Source organism: Geotrypetes seraphini, chromosome 4, assembly GCF_902459505.1.
Source record: "Geotrypetes seraphini chromosome 4, aGeoSer1.1, whole genome shotgun sequence".
Taxonomy (NCBI): domain Eukaryota; kingdom Metazoa; phylum Chordata; class Amphibia; order Gymnophiona; family Dermophiidae; genus Geotrypetes; species Geotrypetes seraphini.
In genome coordinates, this window is record NC_047087.1 from 35,653,360 (window position 1) to 35,677,519 (window position 24,160).

Here is a 24,160-nt window from a genome sequence, read left to right on the forward strand (position 1 = left end):
ATGTTTCCACAATGACGTGCTTTCTCATGTTTGTGCACATTTGCAAGCGATTTATTTACAATGTGTAAATAAAAATGTTTTATGTGTGAACTTAACAACTTTTCTGGAAAACTCCTTGGAGGTTATAATGGAAAGGAAAACCCTGTTAATAACTCTCGCTTTGGAAAATGATAGAGAATATGTACTGCGTTTGTATTTTCGTCATATTAATGACCAGTTTTTAGGTTCTAATGTTCGAATATTTCCTGACGTCTTTAAGATCCCAGAGGCGTAGGAAATAATTCTTGGCATTAAGGCCAAGAGTCCTTGCCTTGGGGGCAAATTTTTTGTTGAAATTTCCTGTAAAATGTTTTGTGTCTTATCAGAACAAGAATTACTTATTTTTTGAACCTAAACAACTGGTAGGATTTATAGAATCCAAAGAGCAAGTAGTGCCTATGGCTGAGAATGTATAACCTGCCATGAATGGCTGTAGCACCGCAGATAATTGCCGCTTTCTAGGTTGGATATTGTTTCAATTGTTAAATTTATTTTCTAAAAATCTCTCTCCAAAGTTTGTGGACTAAATATATTGGAAACATAAGTGAATAACCAAAACACTGACTTAAGTGGATTTGGTTTATACATTTTCTTTTTAATAATTTTTGTTAATCTGAAATACAAGTAGTGTATTGCTTGTTTGTATTGATAAAATTGAATAAATAAATAAGTGAAAAAAAATGTTTTATGTGCATATTAGGAAAACTGCACTGAGCTTTTGTGCACAGCTCTACTGCACAACTTCTCTGTTGTTTCTTTGAGCCATTTATTTAAAACCATTTCTATCCAATTAGTATGACTATCAGGAATCTTTGTTTTGCTTTGCTTCCAACTTCTCTGTGCTGCTTCCTAGAAGCTGATACAGTACTGCCCCAAAATTCACGGGGGTTCCGTTCCAGGAACACCTGCAAATTTTAAAAAACCCAAGAATGCGGTTTAGTAGCGGGTCGAAGGCAGGAGAGGGCAGCTGAGGTGCTGGCGGGTGCTGAAAATCAGGAGCGAGATCATGCTTAGTATTTTCCGACCACCTCTTCCTGCTGCAGTGTTCTGTATTAATTGAAGTTTCTGCAGACTGATCTTTGAAAGACCCAAATACACTGAACTGCAGTAATCCAACCTTGACAGAATGATTGATTGAACCAATACAGAGAAGTGTTGTTGGTGGAAAAAGTGCTCTCACTCTTCTCAGAGCACAGAGGCTGAAAAAAACACTTTTTAATAAGCGAATTTAGTTGGTCCTTTATATCTACCATAGAAGGTCCCTTTTGGGTTCCTCCAAATAGTGACCATAAAATATGGTCCTGTACAAACACGTCTTGCTCCTCTAGCTGCGTTATTTATGCGATAATATGTGGGTGTAATAAAATATATATTGACACTTTTAACTGAACATAAGTCCAGGCTGAAAAATAAAAAAGCATTAGCATCCATGGTTGCCCATTGGGAACAGGCAGGTCATGACACTCTTGATTTCAAATGGAGAATTTTGGAACAAATAGTATCTAGGTGATAGGGCAGTGATGTTGAATCTGTTAAATTACAAAGAGCAACGCTGGATTTTTTAAACTTAATTCATTAGAACCTTATGGACTAAACGCAGAATTAGATTGGATGCCTCTTACGTAGTACTAATAAGCCTAAAAGACACGCAGTAAGAGTGAGCTTTATTGACACGTTTAGACGTAGTGATGTCATTGATCAGTTTAAGAGCAGCTGGGCTATTTTGAATGTTGAAGCATCATTTTTTGGAATAATAATGATATAAGAACTAGAGAATGACACGGTGAATGTTACCTGCCGCTAACCCGCCGAAATGGTGACATAAAAAAAAGGTCACCGCGGGGATGGGGCAAAGGCCATTCACCACCCCATGGAGCGGTGAATGGCCTTGTCCCCGCAGTTAACTGAGGAGTGCGCTGAAGATCGCGCGGTCCAGCAGCCCTCTTCCTCCTTCCTCCCAATCACGGTCCGGGCATCTCCCTCCCTCCTTCCCTTCCCTGGCTTACTTTAATTTTCACCTTAACAAGCTGCCAGAGCATTGAAGTTGCATGCGGCTTCCAGAAAATCCTCCTCTTACACAACTTCCTGTTTCCAGTTGCATCAGAGGAGGACTTTCTGACATTCGTAAGGATTTTGCACGTGACTTCAAGGCTCCGGAAGTTTGTTAAGATGAAAATTAAAGTAAGCCAGCGAAGGTAAGAGGAAGGAAGGGAAAAAGGGAGCTGCTGGACCATGGCGGGAGGGAGGGGGCTGCTGGATCAGGCGAAGGGGGGTGGAGAGGAACAGACGCTGTACACTTTGGTGGGGAATCTATGTGGGGGTGGGGACGGGGACCAAGTTTGTGTTGACAGGACGGAGATGGAGCTCGCAGTGATGGGACGGGAATGGAGATGAGCTCAAGGGGACGGGGCAGACATGGGAGACAAATTTTTCCCCGTGTCATTCTCTAATAAGAACCATGGTGAAAGCCCAATAGGTATGTTATTTTAATAATCTAATATATAAGTTTTCTGACATGTTGTTATTGGAAAAACAGTGGTTTATCTTGGTTTCTTCTTGAAGTGATTTTTAGATAAACCCAGCCCTGAAGCAGACAGCGAAACACATGTCGACATTGGGTTTGGCTAAATACTGATTTCAACAACCTTAAAATAAGTGTACTCTCTTAAAATATAGTGATATAGAAAATAAAATGAAGTGGAGTATGATATATGGTTAAATGTTATTATGTAAGTGGAGCCGATGAGGAAATGCGTTATATCGGGTAAAACTTTTCCCGTTATCCAGCCGCTTCTGATGGCTTCAAGATACTAATAATAAAAACTTAGTATGATGAATCGTCCTAAGTTTTAATTGAAGAAGCTAATGTTAGCACTGTTAAAAGAATATGACTGGCACTTATTTTTGAAATCATTTGTCTCAAGTTGCTGGACTAAAGAATAATTTACCCCTAGCAAAAGGACTAAGGGCTAGATCCACAAAGCAAAACGATCTCTGCTGCCCAGAATCTCTCCTAATCTGGCCCCGATGCTCTTCTCCTGCCTGCTCTGCCCTGATGCTCTTCTCCTGCCTGCCGCCCCAATGCTCTTCTCCTGCCTGCTCTGCCCTGATGCTCTTCTCCTGCCTGCCGCCCCAATGCTCTTCTCCTGCCTGCTCTGCCCTGATGCTCTTCTCCTGCCTGCCGCCCCAATGCTCTTCTTCTGCCTGCTCGCCCTGAATCACCGCCCTGTTCTGCCCAGATCTCTCCTGCCTGCTCTGCCCTGATGCTTTTCTCCTGCCTGCCGCCCCAATGCTCTTCTCCTGCCTGCTCGCCCTGAATCGCCGCCCTGCTCTGCCCAGATCTCTCCTGCCTGCTCGCCCCGAATCGCCACATCACCGCCCCGGTTTTCTCCTGCCCTTCCCTGAATCTCTCCTGCCCTTCCCCGCCCTGCGAGCCCGTGGTTTTAACCCGCGGGTTTAAAGCGGGTTAAAACCATGGGGTCGCTGGGCTAAAAACTAATAAAAAGGTAAAAGTTTTTTAAAAAACCCAAAAATGTCGCAGCTCAGACGGGCATGCGCAGACCATCTACAGATGGTCTGCGCATGCGTGGGGATTGCACAACAGCGATCCGTGCCAGCAGATGGGGGCGTTCCTCCGATTGCCCCCATCTGCATATTCAAGTTTAAAGAATCCATTGGGTTGGTTCCGATCGTGTAGGTTCATGAATCTAGCCCTATTTTTGAGAGTGAGCATTTACAGTATGCCTGACAAAAGCTGGTGTAAATGCTGGCACCCAACAAATGTAGGTATTCTATAACATTGCACCTAAATTCTGGGCCTTCCCTTGACCCACCCATGCCCCTCCCATGGTTATTGCTCCTGTGAAATTGAACACTATGAAATTTAGGTTGCACATGTTTTAGAATAGGGCATAGGGCAGATCCAGGCAACTCTTGATTACTGTCAATTAAGGGCTTGTTAAAACCAATAATTGATTAGCTAATTAGTTTATGAATGGATCAGGGATCTGTGCCCAAAATGTGCATGCCCAACTTTGGAAGACTTATACAGAATCTGGGGGAATGTGAGCACTTCTTAAACTTATTAGTAAATGCACCCTTCCACTCCTGATAATTTAGTCAGATCCTCTGTCTTTACCCCTTGAATCAGACCTGGCTTTTTTCATTAGACATTTTCTGGGCTCAGGACGATTTTAGGATGGGGTGGGATGAGTCAAATAAAGTGGGGGTTTCTTTCCCCAAGCAGATGTGTAATTAGTAATGTGGAACCTAAAGGGAAGGGGTGTTGCCCCTATATTCGCACCCTTTCAAATCACTTTGGGGAACATTTTCACTTTTCTGAATTCAAACAAGGCTGGCACATTTTAAATAGCTTCGTGCGACAAAATTATTTCCAATAATAATTTATTTATTTATTCATTCATTTCTTTAGCCCCTCCTCCCAAAAGAGCCCAGAACGGGTCACAGGAGTACACCCACAGTATGGGTCAAAGAAAGACATCAAGTATTTGGATTACATTGCTCGTAAGGTGCACTGATGTGTTACTATGTCTGAAAAAAAATGCAAATTGGAAAGCTGGCATGAGAGAAAGATGCTGCAGTTTCTCTGCAGCGCTGCCCAGTTACAGTGCCAGGCTGAGTGGGCTCCCTTGCCAGCTGATTCCTCTGGCTCTGTTCTCTTTGCCTTCCCTGCTGCTGGTGCCCCAGGTCCTCTCGCAGGTACTGTATACAAGGGGCTGATCAGATCTGTCTGTGAGCTGGGGGGGGGGGAGGGGGAGGAGCGGATCGGGTGACTTTTGGCTTCTAGTGGAACTCGTTTTCCCTCCCCGCCGTGTGACTGAGCAGTTTTTCCCGACCTGTGCCTTTAAGAGGATGACTTTGGTCATTATAAAGACAGGTAGAGCTGCGGTCCGCTGCCTTCATTCCCAGAGCTGAGCTCCGACCGCACCATGACTGGGCAGCACTGCTGGGGATATGGAGAGGATGACGGTAAGCGCCTTATTCTCTCTTCCTGGCCCGGTGGGGGAAGGGGGGGGGAGGAAGAATGATCAAACCACAGAACCGCTGAACGTTCTGCCCAGTGACCAAAGACGCTAACAGGGCTTCTGAACGGGAAACTTGGCTAGTAGCCTGCCTGCAACACCTGGATCACATGGGCTCTTCCAGCAGTGCCATAAATGGGTTTCTTCTGTCACAATGTAAGAGAATCCCAATCAGTTAATATAATTACAAAAATTGCATTACATGTTTATTACATTGTTATAGACAAATGAATTGCATGTTATTTATTTGATATACTTTTGATATTTTGAATATACTGTTGACATTATGAATTTCATGATAATATTTTGAACGCATATTCATTAAAATAATTTTTGTAATTATATTAACTGATTGGGATTCTCTTACATTGTGAATCCTGATATTATTACTATATATCTCTCCTTTTTCTTATTCTTCTTCTGTCACACACATACGGGATCATGGACTGTTTCTGGATGACAGAGAGAATAGGGAGTCAAAGGTAGGTGCCCTTTAACAGAAATCGATCTCGTAAGGGACTTTTGAAAGGATTTGCATTTTATTCTCGGCGGAGAAGCTACATTTTACTGGATTCTGACGGACGGCGCAGTAGTCCGCAGAGGAAAATGTCACGACAGTGCTGTCTGTCACCCCAGGGAGGGATTTGAACCCCTCCCCTCCCCAAGGGAGCGAGTTCTCTTCCATGCCAAGGAGAGCACACAACCCTTCAAAAGTAAAGAGAGCAGAAATGTCACCTCTGGGGGGACTTCATCGGGCAGAGAGACCCGAACCCCATGGGGCGTTGGGTTCAAATATGCCTTTTGCTCAGTTGAGGGAGTCCAAATTGTTTAGCATTTTAAATCAGTTTTGGGGGTGCTTAATTCTTGTTTGCTTTAATTAAAATACCGTAACAAAAAAAAAAAGGTGAATGAATTAAAACTACACTGGGTGAGCACAGGAGGGAACCAGCTGCCCAATACAGCTGTGGAGGAACCTGCTGTATTGGGCAGCTGTGGAGGTCTTTATACGGATTCTGCACACATTTGAATATAAAAAGGTTCATTGTAGCAGCTATTTAATACTCGACAAAAGAGGGCTCAACTTGTGTGTCGGAAGGGGTCAGGTTTTGTGTTATTCGCATTCCCTATTGCACTTAAATCGCACTTCCAGCTATGCTTAATTCAGGTTCCTTTGTAATTAATGTGTCCTTCAAACACTTCCCGTCCATATACAGTACTTGCAAATAGTACTGTACAAACTTAAGAATGGGTTACAAAACAGAAATCACAGCTTATCTTTTTTTGCATCAACATTTACCATCGCTCTTCCCAACAGAATTGTTTAAAGCAGCTGACAAATAACATAAACGCGTTAAAATAATTAAACAAAGAGAGCAAACAAACCGATGAAACAGTCATCTGTGTCTGCTCTCTCTATGCGCTCACATGGATAGTGCTAATACCAATCCAAAACGTAAATAAAGGATTTCTGCTCTTGGGCATGAAACCAAAGAATAACAAAGTTCTTGACTACACTTCTCCCTCCTTATTCGCGGTTTCGATTATTCGCTGTCTCTGCCCCCCCCAAAACGTCATCACTCAATTTTTTTCCGTTTAGTGTTCTGTACAGTACCCTGAAATCCCTGGTTGCTTGCCTGCCCCCTCTAAATTTCTATTCGCTCTAGGGGAACGCCATTCATGCCTCTCTCAATATCTATTGGTGATAATGTCTGTCAGTCGTGAAGTCCGGCTGAATAGAGCAGGAGCCAGTGGCGACGGGCTTGCACTTTAGCCGCCTCTTTCTCGCTTACAAATTGTTTGGTTTTGGGGTTTATTTTGTATTGGTTGGTTGTTGGGTTTTTTTTTACCTCCTCCCTCCCCTCTGCCCCTCTCTCACGCCCTCTCTTACCACTTTTATTTGCTAAAGAGCCCAACAACAAAGAGAACAACAAGAATAGCAAAAGAGCGCCAACTTTCCCCCCCCATTCAGTGCCCATGTGCTTGCGGCTGCGGTGTTGATGCTCCTGCAGGATTTTCATAAGTCAGTTCAGCCCGATATTGGCCGTGTCTAATTCCCGCTTTCCCCTCCCCCCACCCCCGTTTTCTGGTGAGCAGCTGCAGGATTTCCTACCCTCCTCTAGTGTTATACCGGTACCAGTTCAGTAGCAGTAGGCTGAGGGTTCCGAGGATGCAAATGTCCAACCCATTTGGCTTTCAATAGTTGGGGGAGAGGGTGGTAACGAGAGCTTGTCTGACAAATTGCTTGCCTGCCCTGAAATCGCTGGTTATTCGCGGTTTCTTTAGTAAAAATGGTGGCAGATCCCTAAAACCGTGAATAACATATTGAAAAGTTATTCACGGTTTATCCATATTCGCGCCTACATCCGGAACGCATCCACTGCGAATACAGAGGGAGAAGTGTATATGTTATTTGAACATCAGAGCAAACCACCTCAGAAGCCTTATACTGTATTGCCCAATAATTGGGACATAGGGGGTTTTCTACTTTAATCATAGGTTTAAATAAAATCTCCACAATTTTTATCAATACATTTTCTAACATTCTTTTTTCTAAAAGAGTCATTTTGTTTTCTTCCAGACTTCAGTGACTCAGCTTTTTCAACCAATCAATCACAGTCTCACAGGCCAGAGCTCTACCAAGGGGCTCAGGGGTACCTTCGCTGGGGCTCCAGGTACCTCTCTGCCATCTTGCAGAACTCTGACTTACCAGACTTTGATTCCTTGGCAAAGCTGAGCCCCTGATAGAGCCTGAAAGTGAAAGGCAGATCTCTGACAAATTTTGGAAAACTTATAAAAGAATTAAAAAAATAAAAATTATGGAAGTGGTTTTTTTTTTAAGATCTATGATTGAAGTTGAAAAGCCCCTAAAATATCAATAATTGGTGTGAGGCTTCTGAGTGAGGTCTTTCTCCCACTTTAAACAAATCACCTTGGATGGGGTAGGGTGATGGATGCTAGCTATTAGCTATACGGTAAACTTCCCCTCCCTACTGTAGATTTTGGAACCACAAAATAGACCTTTATGATACAGTATGTTGTACAAATAGATACAATTTTGTATTAAATTAAAGCTAATTGAATTTTGAATCCTTAGGAAATATGGCACATGTTCAGTCGCTGGGAGTGAAGCCTGCAAAGCTGAGTGAATACTCACTAGCTTACATAAGAACTTAGGAATAGCCATATTGGGTTAGATCAATGGTCCAATGAGCCCAGTATCCTGTTTCCAACAGGGGCCAATCCAGGTCACAAGTACCTGGGAGAAACCCAAACAGTAGCAACATTTCATGCTTTAAACTTGTGTTAATTCAACTTTTCTGTTCACATCTATAACTGATCTGAAATAAAGCAGAGAGTACAGTGGTTAAATAAAATGATTTATAGGGGGGGGGGGCATAAAAGATTCATATCTGTTAGTATTATTTAAGTCAGTGCTTCTCAATCCTATCCTCGGGCCACACCCAACCAGGTTTTCAGATATCTACAATAAATATGTAGGAGAGAGATTTGCATGGATTGCCTCCCTGGTATGTAAATCTATTTCATTCATATTCATTATAGGGATTCTGAAAACCCGACTGGCTGGCTGTACCCTGAGATCTGGATTGAGAACCACTGATTTAAGTTATTTTATCAAGCTGACAATGAAACTTGTATGATTTTTGATAAACTTTCACACTCTTGTTGAAACAATAATAGCTTGTCTTTGGACAATTAGATTATTGGCGTAATAGTTTCATTTTAAAATGCTTAGAATTCCCTACTCTAATGATAAGAGACACTCCTGATCCTCCAGACTGTGGGTGAGAAACCATGGCCCTCAAGGGCCAAACTTAGTTGGGTTTTCAACATTTCCACAATGAATATGCATGAGATTGATTTGCATGTACTACTTCTATTGTATGCAATCTCAAGCATATTCATTTTAGAAATCTTGAAAACTCTACTAGGTTGTGGTTCTTGAGGACTGTGGTTGCCACCCCTGATCCAAACATACCTCTGGTAGCTCTTGAGATGCAGATTAAATCAAGAATATGAAGCTTAAAATACCAAGCCCGTGTGGTTCAAAATGCCATATCAGTTTCCTTGCTAACATGGTTCATCTATATAGTGATGTTTTAAGAATCAGTTTGACTTTACTCTGGCCCCCTTCATGTTATCTGAAATAAAATTTCCTTTTTGCATGTAGTCAGTTTTGAAGGTACCTGGGATGATGCATAAACAGGTTTATTACATTACATTACATTACATTGGTGACTTCTATTCCGCCTGTACCTTGCAGTTCAAGGAGGATTACAAAAGAGCTAACTGGACATTTCCAGGAATGTTACAATTTTGTGGGGTTTTTTTTTTTGTTTTTTTGTTACAAATGAGAATGAAGGTAGCTGAGTATTTCCCGGAAATCTTGCAGGCTTGGTAATATGGCGTGCTCAGATTTCTCAATATCTAGTGAGAATGACAAAGAAGAAGGAACTTCCGAAAAGAAGAAAAACTTCACGCACTTATATCCCTTCAGGAAGGAGTTAGTCTGAAATACAAAAGACATCCTACTAAGTGCTGATTCGTATTTCTTTGTAGTCCTGTTACTTGAATCTACTTTTCATAAGCATGTTGAACTCACAACACTCCCCTTCCTCTCTATTCAAAGGTCCGTCTGAGTGGCACAGGTCATTTCCTATTGCAGAAGGGGATCGCCAGTCTCCTATTGACATAGTACCTTCTCAGGCAACTTATAACCCCAACTTGACCCCACTGGTGGTTTCCTATGAACTAAGCGCATCCCATACCATCTCCAACAATGGCCATTCTGTCATGGTGGACTTTGAAGACTGTGATGACAAGACAGGTAAGGTGAATTCACTGCAAACCTATAGCTGGGGGAGAATGGAGAGTTAAAGACAGGAAACTGAACATAAGAATAGCCTTACTGGGTCAGACCAATGGTCCATCAAGCCCAGTAGCCCGTTCTCATGGTGGCCAATCCAGGTCACTAATACCAAAACCCAAGGAGTAGCAATAGCAAGCAGTGGCTTCCCCCATGCCTTTCTCAATAACAGACTATGGACTATGCAATAATTATAGCTCAAGAATGAGCTGCTTTGTAATAGCAGTTTGTACTGTATATCGGGACAGTACTATGATCATACCACCAAGAACTTCAGAGTGATAGGAAAAACAAACCTGTTGGCCCCAGAACAGCTGAGGAGCATTAATTTACTTCAAAAAGCAACAAGGGAGGATGGCCATAAGTGGAACAACTTCAGCCCTCCAACATATTGTGCTGGGAAGCCAGAGTCCACTGCAGCAAAGCTACTTACCAAGCCCCGCCAGCAGAGGGACCCTCTTCTAGCTGATGCTTGTTTTTCTGAGGTGTTCCCTCCCCCCCCCATGTATGAAAACTGAGCATGTGCAGGGAGTGGGCTTCCCTTATGTATGCTCAATTTTACTAAAACCAAGCTGGGGGGGGGGGGGGAGAAGGGCGGGCGGTATGGTGACTCAGGAAAACAAACAGCAGCTGGAGGATGGCCCCTCTGCTGGTGGGGCTTGGAGACTAGTGCCAACCCAGGTATGTGGGGTTGTGGCAGGGGTGGAGAGTGATGTGGAGGCAGGGCAACATTTTGTGCCCTCCCATTCTGGGCTCAGGCCCCCCCTCTAAACCTGAGGTCTGCCTATGATATTTTGGGTTCTCTTTCCCAGTACTTTCTCTTTTGCCCCTTCTTTAGCCCCCAACTCCAGTTCAGATGCTATTTCCGTACCCAGTGCACTCTCCTCCCACGCCCTAATCATTTAGTTCTTCTTTAACACTTTCTACTCCTCATTCACCCCATCTGTTTTGGACTCCCTTGCCCTTCCTCAGCTGCTTTTGTTGTTTTCACTTGAACACTGCCAGAAGCAGCAGAAGTCGCTCATCACATGCTCTATGAAGAGACAACAAACAACTTAGTTTACAGTTCAATAATTGCAAGAAGGTACTGACACAGTCTTTTCCATGCTTGAATAAAATATCACCTGTATGTGGAACAGCAAATAGCATAGAAGAGCTCACTGATACCAAGTCTGTCCCTATCACAGTTTAAAGATTATCTCTTTTTTTTTTTTTTATATCTTTATTGAAAATTTCCAATACATACAAAATCAGAAAATCAGAAACAATTTGCAGTTGATCAAAGCAATGTACAAACTATATGGAATACCATTCCCACTCTTCCTCCCCCTAATCTTCACCCACCCAACTATGCTAACCAACCAACAAACAATAATATGCCACGTTCCAGTGTGCCATGGTGTAAAGAAATTATGGATTTATCAAGTGACTATGAGCCTTTTGAGTCAAAGTTAACCAAAAAGGCTCCATCTGAGAACAGAACACTCGTCCCGTCATTGTGTCCAGTGATACCAATGAAAGACATTCCATAGATGCCTACTGTATCATTAGCGTGCGCCAATGGGAGAGAGTAGGAGGTTCCTCTGTAATCTAACAACGTAATATCGCTTTCTTCCTCAGCAAAGCAGCACATTCCAAAAAACTCAAAAAACCTTTCGGGGCGGATCGGGAATATGAAAAAGAATATTTTTTTAAAAAGATGACCCTCAATCTGGGTTAAGAATTATTTCTGTCTTGTGGTTTATTAACATTATTGCCTCTGCCTGTTTTGCAATTTTTGTAATTTCAGGGTTTTAACTATGGTCTCCTACATAAAATTATGACATCAACACTGCTTAAGTAGGGACTGGTAGGGACGTACAAAGAACAAAACATGTTAGGTCATTTAAGAGTTGAGCTCTTTTTTTCTCTAATTAATAGTATTTTCAGTTTGTTTCACACATTTATAAAAATAAAATATTTTTAATACACCAAGGAGCTGATTCTGTATAGGATGCCAGTCTCAGTAGCCGCCTAAGAGGTGTCTGAGAATCATGTACCAGTGTCCTACACAGAATCGCATCTGCCCTAACAGACAGATTCTTAACCCCCCCCATTCTGTAATCGGCGCCCATGTCACTGGTTCCAGCTAGAGATCCGCGCCTTAGCCTGATCATAAAGATAGGCAGCTCAGCTCCCGATCTTTGCCAAGAGATCCCTTGCTATCAGCTGATCCCTGAAGCCACAGCTTCGGAGAGTCCTGGCAGCTCAGCTGATTGGGGGGAAAATACCCCTGCCATGATCAGCTGAGCTGACTGCAGCAAAGGACTCCCAACACATACCCCTAAAATCATCAGGAGGGATGCCCACTCCTTACTGCTGCTGACTCTCCTGAAACACCAGCAACCCCTCCAAGTGCAGGAAAAATGCTGCTTCTCCCCCAAAGCCCCAACAACCCTCCCAATTGTAGACCATAGGTTATTTGGCATTAAATTGATTTAGCGCATACATAACATTTTTAAGGTGTACTAAAATAATAGTATATATATACAGATTTTGGAGAAATGTGCACTTATGTTCATATTTTAGACAAATTAAAATTTATGTGCTTAATTTTTAATGGAAAACCTATGTGCAGCAAATGGCAGATACATAAATTTTTTTTTTTTGTATAAACTGTTTATTCACAAGAGCAGAAAAAGACACGCATGACATAGGAATCACATTTTTCCAATACAAACAAAGATCAAACACCCAACAAGAGACCCTAGAAAACAGTGAGAGTCCAGGCCTGTGTTCTGATAGCCTGGATCCCTCCAAATCCAATCCCAAAAGCAACCCGCCCACCCACCCCAACCCAAGTCCCCCCCAACCCCCGAAACCCCTCCCTCAACCCACTGGCAATACGGGGACTACTGGCTTCCGCAATCGATTGACCACCTGGCTTTTTATCATAGGGGACAAAGTGTCCAAATAGGAGGCCCAAATGGACAGAAAAAGCTTACTCCGGGAAAGGGCTCCGATCTTTGGAGCAGTTTCTACTAATGGATGGCAGTGCTGTTTCCTTTTCGGCTCTCCAGGCGTCCTGGTACATAAATTTAAATACACATGCATAGTTGAAAGTGGAAGTAAGCACTAGCCCTTACTTTGAAAATATGACAAAGTCCGCGTAATAAGATGAATGGATCCACTTTTCACTAAGATGGACTGTTATAAAATTACCCCTTAATTGCTAGTTGCTGGTTTAATTAGGATTATGCCATCCCTTTTGCTTGGATTTTTAAACAAATTTATTCAAATTTGTTACACTGATTGTATGGTCATAATGGTTGTATCTTGTTTAGAGCATTTTGCATAGACAAGCAGTTAACAAACAGAGAGTCTGACGCTGTGCTGCCGTGTTACAATGTGCCCCCAATCCCCTCTGTTATAATGATCATTCCATTTTCAAGATGGTGCTGTTTTGTTGATCATCAATATTCTTCTCTGTATTTACAGGACTGTGGGTTTTCTATAATTATATATCTAGAAGTGAACTGGAGAGTGATCATTGAGAGGGGAAAGAAATACGAGAGGCCCCTGAAAAGTTCTCAGCCCAACCAACTGTGAGAACAGGGCTTGATGGGCCACTGGTCTGACCCAGTAAGGCAGCAGTTTATATCATATTCTAAAATCAATCTTCAACCACGAAAATGTCACATAAATATTAGGAGCTGCTGAAAAGTTCTCAGCCCAACCAAGAAGAGAATGATGTGGAGCCATGAAACTTATAAATTATGCCACATTTTTCTTGACACTTTTTGTTTCATTTCATATCACTGAAACAAAATGTGTCAAGAAAAGTGTGGAATAACTTGGAAGTTTTGTGGCTCCACATCATTCTCTACTTAGTTGGGCTGAGAACTTTTCAGCTGCTCCTCATATTGTGATGTCATAATGCCTCATTGCACCAGTGCCTAATAGCCATCTGCATTGGTGATGTCACAATGGCTTGGTTTCCGTATACTTGTGCCCATGTACTAGATGCATTTGCCTCACTGAAACAAAAAGTGTGGAGAAAAGTGTGGAATAACTTGGAAGTTTTGTGGCTCCACATCATTCTTTACTTAGTTGGGCTGAGAACTTTTCAGCGGCTCCTCATATTGTGATGCCATAATGCCTCATTGCACCAGTGCCTAAGAGCCATCTGCATCGGTGATGTCACAATGGCTTCATTTCTCTATACTTGTGCCCATTTGATGTGGAGCCATGAAACTTGTAAGTTTCATGGTTCCACATCATTCTCTTCTTGGTTGGGCTGAGAACTTTTCAGCAGCTCCTAATATTTATGTGACATTTTCGTGGTTGAAGATTGATTTTAGAATATGATATAAACTGCTGCCTTACTGGGTCAGACCAGTGGCCCATCAAGCCCTGTTCTCACAGTGACCAATCCAGGTCTGTAGTACCTAGCCAAAACCCAAGGAGTAGCAACATTCCATGCTACCGATCCAGGGCAAGTAGTGGCTTCCCCCATGTCTTTGCCTTCATGGAAAGGCTCTGAGATATTTGATCAACTGTATATCTGAGTATGTACCATCACATAGTTTGCACTCTGCTCAAGATGGAGAGTTATATGTTCCTACTATACAGCAGGCAAGGTTGAAAGTCACAAGAGTGTGAGCTTTTTAATGTTCTGGTCCAGATGCGCGGAATGCTATTCCATTGAATATTAGAAAGCAAAAATATGTGATTGTTTTTGAAGAGACATCTTTTTTGCGAAATGAAGCATGGGTGTTGAGCATTTTCATTGGGTAAATTGTATGATATGTTGATGAAATTTATATATGTGTGTCTTGTGGCTGTTTGTAATGCTTATTGTGAATGTGGTATTGTAACCTACCTTGTTAAAGGGGGGATATACCTCAATAAGCCATAAACCATATTGTGATGTCATAATGCCTCACTCCACCAATGCCTACGAGCCATTTGCATCGGTGATGTCACAATAGCTTGGTTTCCCATTTAGTAGATACATTTGCCTCATTGAAACAAAAAGTGTCAAGAAAAGTGTGGAATAACTTGGAAGTTTCATGGCTCCACATCATTCTCTTCTTGGTTGAGCTGAGAACTTTTCAGCAGCCCCTCATAGATTTAAATGATCTTTGCTATATCACTTTTAGCTAAAAGAGAGTTATATAACCATTGACTGTGTCTGTCTGACTGTTCTCCACTAATAGTTTTCCTGTTCAGTATCTTATTAACACCAAGGGGTGATATTCAAAAGTGGTTTATTACTTCTGTGGAGCTATCTGCTAATATTCAGTGGCAACTAACCAGTTAGTAGTGCTGAATATTGCTCTAGTCTAACCACTAAAGTTGTAGTGGTCCAGGGGTAGAATCAGAACTGATGTGGTTAAGTGCCAATATGCAGCACTTATGGTAATTGCCTGAGTTAACTGGATAAATTGAACTACATAAAACTCAGTCCTGTCTTTCTTTGGTTTCACTTAGGAAGTTAGAATTGCTTTAAGCACCAGTTTGCATCACAATCTTTATGTGTACCTTTTTAGGCCAAGGAAAACCAGGCCTAAATCCCTGCATATATCTTGTGTGTTCGTCAGGCGTATTCTATAACAGTGCACTTAAATTCTAGGAACACCTATGATTCACCCACTTCAGATTCATGCTCTTGTTATCACAAAAACTACAATAATAAGGATCTCACTCACCAGAGATGGGCTGCACACTCCCGATAAACATTCACTAAGCTCACCTCTGCGGGGCGATCTGTGGCCGAGTCTTCCCGGGCAACCAATTCACAATGCGTCCTCATGCAAATTGCAGCGATCAGAGGCATGCCCCATAGCGACCCCAGAGCCATCCTTCAGAGCAATCCTGACACATGCGCAGACCATCTTCTTTGCCTGTAGATGGTCTGCCCGTGCGCTTGCTCTCTGCATAAGCGAAAACAAGGAAGGAAAGAAGGGAGGGGGGGGCTTTAGGAACAAAACCCTTGCTCAAAGGGCGGCAGAGAGGCAGAGAAGCAGGGCGGCAGAGAGCATGGCACTTTTGCACAAGGGAGATGTTTTATTTCAGGGCAGCAGAGAGCAGGACAGTCGGAAAGGACGTGAGCGACTGGTCCTCAGCAGTCACTTCTTTTTTTGATCGGCAGGCCCGGTCGGTGTTCCTTCTTCTCTTTGGTGAATCGCTGCCTTCCTATTTTGCATGCCATTTCCCCTCATTTGTATGTACAAATCGGATCGGAAGGTTAGTGAATCGGGTCGGGGGTCGCAAAATGGTCGGAAACTGGTCGGGACACGATTGGTACCGATCGGTTTGTGACCCCTTAGTGAGCAGATTTCCCTCTGGCCCGATTCACAAACGAAATTTTAAACCATTCTTTCGATATGTGAAAGGAAAACAACCGGCAAGGGAGGAAGTGGGACCCCTGGATGAGGGAGGCAGAAAAGGAGTAGTAAAGGAGGAAAAGGAGGTAGCAGACAGATTAAACACATTCTTCTCGTCAGTCTTCACAAAAGAGGACAGAACCAACATGCCAGAACCGGAAAAAACCTTCAGGGGGGATCAAGAGGAAAAATTATTATCAATAGAAGTGAGCCTCGAGGACGTACTCAAACAGATAGATAGACTAAAAACTGACAAATCGCCGGAACCTGATGGAATCCACCCAAGAATATTGAAGGAGCTCAGAGATGAAATAGCGGAGTTACTACAGAAGATCTGCAACCTATCCTTGAAAACAGGGGTAGTCCCGGAGGACTGGAGGAATGCGAATGTTACACCTATCTTCAAAAAGGGATCCAGAGGTGACCCGGGGAACTACAGACCGGTGACTTGACCTCAGTCCCGGGAAAGATGGCCGAATCATTAATCAAAGACAGCATAAATGAACATATAGAAAGAAATAATCTGATGAGAACCAGCCGGCATGGTTTCTGTAAAGGGAGATCCTGCCAAACGAACCTATTGCACTTCTTCGAGGGGATTAACAAACAATTGGACAAAGGTGACCCCATAGACATCATATATCTGGACTTTCAAAAAGCCTTCGACAAGGTACCCCTTGAACGCCTGCTAAGGAAACTGTGGAACCATGGGGTGGAGGCGGACAGGAAGCATAGGGTAGGAGTAAAAGGACACTACTCTGACTGGGAAGCAGTCACGAGCTGTGTCCCGCAGGGGTCAGTGCTGGGACCACTGCTGTTCAATATATTCATTAATGACCTGGAAGTGGGGACGAAGTGCGAAGTCATAAAATTTGCGGACAACACAAAACTCTCCAGTAGAGTTAGAACTGTTGAAGAATGTTAAGAACTACAAAGGGACTTGAACAAACTGAGTGAATGGGCAAATAAATGGCAAATGTGTTTCAATGTAGAGAAATGCAAAGTCTTGCACATAGGGAAAGGAAACCCGATGTTCAGCTACAAGATGGGGGGGATGGTATTGGGGAAGAGCAACCTAGAAAGGGACTTGGGGGTCTTAGTGGACCAATCAATGAAGTCGGGAGCACAATGTGCAGCGGCCTCCAAGAAGGCGAACAGAATGTTGGGAATTATTAAAAAAGGAATTACTATCAGAACCAAAGAAGTTATCCTGCCGCTATATTGGGCGATGGTACGCCCGCATCTGGAATACTGCGTTCAATACTGGTCGCCGTACCTTAAGAAGGATATAGCGACACTCGAGAGGGTCCAGAGAAGAACAACAAAGATGATAAGATATGAGGTAAGATATGAGATGGAAGGCCTCTCATATGCTGAGAGGCTGGAGAAACTGGGGCTCTTTTCTCTGGAAAAACGGAGACTTAGAGGGGACATGATAGAAACTTACAAGATCATGAAGGGTATAGAGAAGGTGGAGAGGGGCAGATTCTTCTACTGGCGGGGGAAACAAAAACAAGAGGGCACTCAAGAAAATTGAAGGGAGACAGATTCAGAACAAATGCTAGGAAGTTCTTCTTCAGCCAGCGGGTGGTGGATACCTGGAATGCGCTTCCGGAGGAGGTGGTAGATCAGAGTACGATTTTGGGTTTCAAAAAAGGGTTGGACATGTTCCTAAAGGAAAAGGGGATTGAGGGGTATAGCTAGAGGGGTACTATAAAGGATAAAATGTCTTTTAAGTGAAAGAACACTACAGGTCATGGACCTGGGGGGCCGCCGTAAGTGCGGACTGCTGAGCACGATGGACCTATGGTCTGACTCGGCAGATGCTTATGTTCTTATGTTATGTTCTTATTGGTCTGACCCAGTAAGGCTATTCTTATGCTCCATTCCTCAGACAAATTGCTTTCATCTGTACCCTTATCCTCCACTTCCAATTCCAGACTTCGTTCCTTTCAGCTCACTGTACCCTATGCCTGGAATAAACTACCTGAGTCCGTCTGCCTAGCCTCTTCCCTTATTTACAAGTAGGCTGAAAACCCACCTTTTTAAGATAGCCTTCAACTCATAGCCCTATTCCCCCCTGCCCTCCGCTCACCACTCTAGCCAACAGTCTAACCATCCCCTCTAACTATAACCCTTATCCTGGCATCCTGTTTGTCTGTCTTGATTGTTTAGATTATAAGCTCACTCAAGCAGGGACTGTCTCCTTTGTACAGTGCTGTATATGTCTGGTAGCACTCTAGAAATATTAATAACTAGCTGATGCCCCGGCGTTGCACGGGTATTTAATTATAGCAATAACACTGTAAATGGATTCAAATAAAGATACTTTATAGTGGTGAATGAAATTATTTTTTTACAGCTTAATAAAAAGTACAATATTCAAATTATAATGTGAAATATTTGATAAAATGAATACAATACAACTAACGCAAAACGTGATTATAAACAACATTTTTAGTTTCACCTCCTGGAGCAAGAACATATAAATTCTTGGGTGAACCCACCCTTGAGCAAGCAAAATAGAGTTGTGGGCCGCAAGACCCCCAGAACATATCACCCCAGGTAGTGAGGGATCTGCATACCAAGTTTCGTTCAAATCGGTCAAGCCGTTTTTGAATTACTGTGAGAATGGCAGCTTTTTACATTTTTTCCATTGACATGAATGGGTGAAATCTGATTTTCTGTTTGTAGCTCCGCCCACGTGTGCAGGTGGGCCGCGAGACCCCCAGAACATATCACCCCAGGTAGTGAGGGATCTGCATACCAAGTTTCGTTCAAATCGGTCAAGCCGTTTTTGCGTGATCGCGGCACATACACACACACATACATACATACACACATACATACCTCCGATTTTATATATATAGATTAGTAGTGGTAGTAAACGGCGGTAGAAGTTTCTAATGCAGGCTGATGAGGTACATGCTCCAACGCTCATAGAATTCCTACGAGCGTTGGAGCATTTACCTCGCTGGCCCGCGGTAGAAACCTCTACCGCCATTTAGTAAAAGGAGCCTATAGGTAGGCATGCCTATTCTATAAGTTTTGGGTTTTTTTGGGGGGTTGTTAACGTAGGGGAATAGTGACTGCATTATAACTTATGCTTGTGGTCAGTGGCGTACCTAGGGTATGTGGCACCCGGGGCCCATCATTTTTTGACACCCCCCCCCCATCTATATGAAAAATATGATTTTTAGTACCAATCTACATATCGCACCACAAGAGTGTACCTAGGAAAAGGCTGCATCTTAAACACTGCAGTGAGCACTAGAACACCAACACATACATTGTAAAACTAAACAAGCCAGATCCCGCACAGTCAATTGGTCCTGTAGTCAATGCCAACTGAAAACTATGTCTTTTTCATACACACAGAACAGAGATACACCCTCGCCCAAAATGAAATAATCACAAACTAAAAATAGAAATATGTAGACAAAAGTTAAACTGATCCGCCAAGAAACCAGACCCTGGATACAATGCAACACCACAAAAAAAACAGTAACACATGTCCTCTAATACAGTGCAAAATACAAAGACAGTAGATGTAAATTTGAAAAAACTGATACATAACAATCACCACTTTAAAAATTAACAAATAAAAATAAAACAAATAATGAGATATAAAAAAATACAATTTTATTGGACTAATCCCTGTAAGCTCGGTCCCCATCCCCGCAAACCACCTGATTCCATCCACACAAGCCTTGAATTGTTTATATTAAAGTATAAAAAGAAACAATATTCTGTACAATTGTCAATTTATAAATCAGCGTCTTCTCCCCACTCTCTTCCCCATTTCCCTTCAGCATCCTCAGCCCACTCTCTCTCCACTTTCCTTCAGCGCACGCACATAAAAACAAGCAAGTAATTTTATATCATTTTCATTCTATTCATTCATAGAAATTAAAGTCTAGATAATGCCAGTCACATAACAAAACATGATTTTACAAAAACAATTCCCTGCAGTCAAGCCTGCAAGGATTATTAGATGTCTTTCAGCAGTTCCCCTCCCTCCCTCCCCCTTACCTTTGTGGCCAAGTCAAAATGATCTACCAACAATAAAATTTTAAAAACACAAAGCACGCTGTACGCAGAGAAAATGTTAATTATCATTTATATTCCGCGGGTTTTCAAAGAGGTCAAGGCAGATGACTTTATGCAATGTCACCTCAGTAACAACTATACAAAAATAGACAAATATTCCCCCTCCCTTTTTACTAAACTGCGATAGCGGTTTTTAGCATAGGGAGCTGCACTGAATGCCCCACGCTGCTCTCGACGCTCATAGGCTCCCTGCGCTAAAAAACTCTATTGCGGTTTAGTAAAAGGGGGCCATAGTGCAAAATATAGACAGCAGATATAAATTTTCAAAACGGACACATTTTGATCACTAAGTTGAAAATAAAATCATTTTTCCTACTTTTTTGTCTGGTGATTTCATGAGTCTCTGGTCCTTCTTCTGATCCTTCTTCTTTCTCTCTCCCCCTGGCTCCCCTCTTTATTTCTGCCTTTCTTTCTCTCTCCTCCTGGCCCCCCTCTTTCTTTCTGCCTTTCTTTCTCTCCCCCTTGACCCCCCTCTGTATTTCTGCCTTTCTTTCTCTCCCCTTGGTCCCCCTCTTTCTTTCTGCCTTTCTTTCTCTCTCCCCCTGGCCCTCCTCTTTCTTTCTGCCTTTCTTTCTCTCCCCCTTGACCCCCTCTTTATTTCTGCCTTTCTTTCTCTCCCCTTGGTCCCCCTCTTTCTTTCTGCCTTTCTTTCTCTCTCCCTCTGACCCCTCTTTATTTCTGCCTTTCTTTCTCTCTCCCCCTGGCCCCCCCTCTTTATTTTTTCCTTTCTTTCTCTCTCCCCCTAGCCTGCACAAAGCCATCGTGCCGATTTCTCCACTTCCACGATTCTTTCCCTACCCTCACCCCCAAGCCAGCAGCCGATTTCTCCCTGCTCCTTCCCCGATGTCCTGATGTCCTGAACTTCATCGGGCAGCAGCAGCATTCACAATTCACTGCTGTTGCCCGCTTCAGGCCTTCCTCTCTGTCGGGTCCTGTCTTCATGAAAACTGGAAGTAGGCAGGACCCGGCAGAGAACAAGGCCTGAAGCCGGCAACAGCAGCGAATTGTAAACGCTGCTGCTGCCCGAAGAAGGTAATGGAGCACCGAGGCAGTCCGCTTCTCCCCCCTCCCAGCCGAACCCCCGCTGACCCTCCTATCTCCCCCCCCCCGTGAACCTTTCCGACCTTCCCAGCGAGAGCAGCAAACCTCCCTCGCGGCTTTCTCCTCCCTCTGCCGCGTTACTGATGACGTCATCAGTGATGCGGCAGAGGGAGGATAAAGCCGACGCTACTGGAGGGAGGTTTGCTGCTTTCGCTGGGAGGGTCGGAAAGGTTCACTTGGGGGGGGGAGAGATAGGATGGTCAGCGGGGTTTCGGCTGGGAGGGGGGAGAAGCGGTCTGCCTTGGTGCTCCAAGGCCTGGCGCCATTACCTTTTTCGATAATGGCGCCGATGCTGCTTTCGCTGGGAGGGTAGGAGCGCGATAGGGACCGGGCCAGCTGTGCACCCCCCCTAAGGCGGCACCCGGGATGGACCTCCCCCTCGCCCCCCTTGGTACGCTACTGCCCTGGGGAAACAGCCTGCAACAAGATCGCGCGATGCTAGAGATCTTTGCCTGCTTCGGCTGTTTCCTCCGCCGCGGTCCCGCCCCTCCTCTGACATCAGAGGAGGGGCAGGACCGTGGCGGAGGAAACAGTCGAAGCAGGCAAAGATCTCTGGCATCGCGATCTTGCTGCAGGCTGTTTCCAGACGCGACACCCGGCGCAGGGGGGGGGGGGGAACTGGACCGGACCGGGAGCACCCCCTCAGGGCTTGGTACCCGGGGCGGACCGCCCCCCCCCCCTTGGTACGCCACTGCTTGTGGTGTCCCCTTTTAGAAAGTAAAGTTATCCCATGTACAGTAATTCTTCCGCACACAAACAAATTGATCAATAAAAGTACCAGGAAATCATTTTGCACTAAACAGGTCTGTTATATTGGAATAATACCCAGTCAGGTTTATTTGTGGCTAGACATTTGAATGAAATAATACAAATGTACTGATACTTCCAGCATTAAGCACAATTTCATCTACCTGCCAATTGAAGCAAGATCAGCTGTGCTATTTTGGGTCCATTTGAGGATGTCCTGATGACATGTCCGTGTTTCATTTAGGACAGAATGACTGGAACATTTCCTAAAGAACCAGATGCATACATAGGTGACCTGAAATCAGCTAACTGCTACCATGGGGCTTTTCTCCCTGGAAAAGCGGAGACTTAGAGGAGACATGATAGAAACCTTCAAGATCATGAAGGGTATAGAAAAAATAGACAGGGACAGATTTTTTAAATTGTGGGGAACCACAAGTACAAGGGGGCACTCAGAGAAATTGAAAGGGGAGAGGTTTAGAACAAACGCCAGGAAGTTCTTCTTCACACAGAGAGTGGTGGATACATGGAACGCGCTACCGGAGGATGTGATAAACAGGAGCACGCTACAGGGCTTCAAAGAAGCTTTGGATAGGTACTTGGAGGACAAAGGGATTGAGGGGTACAGATAAGAGTAAAGGTAAATTATAGGGACAGGATTAGAGGTAAGTTATAAAACTAGTCAGGGACCACTGTTCAGGCAATAGGCCTGATGGGCCGCCGCGGGTGCGGACCGCTGGGCAAGATGGACCTATGGTCTGCCTCAGCGGAGGCAACTCTTATGTTCTTATGTACTTGATATTTGCAGGGCATTTATTGGTGTGTTTGTGGAAGGGGAAGGGGTACTTCACTTTTTTTTTTAGTACATGCTGTTATACAACATACTCTTTCAAAAGCCATCCTGGGATTGCTTTCATATCCCATGGGATTCCCCATGAACAGAAGTGATCCCCGGTCAAGGAGGAGAAGTTTAGTTTTCTGTTGTAGTTAATTGCCATGGATGGGAGGGGTATGTTTTATAAACAAAATGGAAAGGACATGTGTAGATGTTTTTACTTTATGAATTAGCTTGTTTTGTACATAAGCATTGCAGTACTTGGACAGAACAAAGGTCCATCAAGCCCAGCATCCTGTTACTAATTGTGGCCAATCCAGGGTCCCAGGAACAAGCAGTGGATGTTCCCATTCACCTTCACACCTGATAATCTTCTTCCATGAACCTGTCCAACCCTTTTTTTTTTTTAAACATGGCTATGCTAATGGGTTTTTCTATACTACATTCTCTGGCAATGAATTCCAGAGCTTAATTATATGAAGAATGAAGAAACAATTTCTCTGTTTTTGTTTTCATGTACTACTTAATAACTTAATTGCATGCTCTCTGACCTTTGTATATTAGGAAACAGTAAACAAGTGATTGATGTCTACCAGTTTCACTCAAGTCATGATTTTATAAAATCTCTTTCTTCTTTCCCCTAATCTCTTTTTATCCTTTCCTTACAGGGATGTTGTTCCATATCCGTCATTATGTTGGGCACCTTTCTTTGTACCTTTTCTAATTTCGCTATGGGGCTCATTATTAAATGAGAAAAATGTCCCCCAAAAATGGCACAAACCAGCACTTGACATTTAAATTGTGAAAATGTCCAAGTGCTGATTTTCAAAACTACTTTTTTAAAGACATATTGCAGGGCACTCACCCTCCAGGAAGTCTAAATGATAAGGGGGCATTTAAGAGGCGTGTTTTGGGCAGGATTTGGGTGGGCTTAGCACTTGGACATCTTACAGGGATAATAAAACCTTTTTCAAGATGTCCAGGGTGTCATTTAGACGTTCAGAGTTAGACCTGTATGTACATGACCCAAACT

The 24,160-nt window shown here is 43.4% G+C and overlaps 1 protein-coding gene across 4 annotated transcripts in view; it reads left to right on the top strand.

Annotated features, from left to right (window-relative positions):
• Window positions 1-4,630: 4,630 nt before the first annotated feature.
• The window catches only part of CA7 (carbonic anhydrase 7), a 52,099-nt gene continuing 32,569 nt past the window's right edge, over window positions 4,631-24,160 (top strand). For 3 of the 4 annotated variants that reach the window (XM_033942643.1, XM_033942646.1, XM_033942645.1), the window contains exons 1-2: window positions 4,631-4,758; window positions 9,730-9,927. In XM_033942643.1, coding sequence (XP_033798534.1) covers window positions 4,632-4,758; window positions 9,730-9,927 — 325 coding nt within the window. In that variant the 5' untranslated portion in view covers window position 4,631. Of the gene's footprint in view, window positions 4,759-4,897; window positions 5,029-9,729; window positions 9,928-24,160 lie in introns of those variants that run through there. The other variant, XM_033942644.1, reaches the window with a different exon arrangement.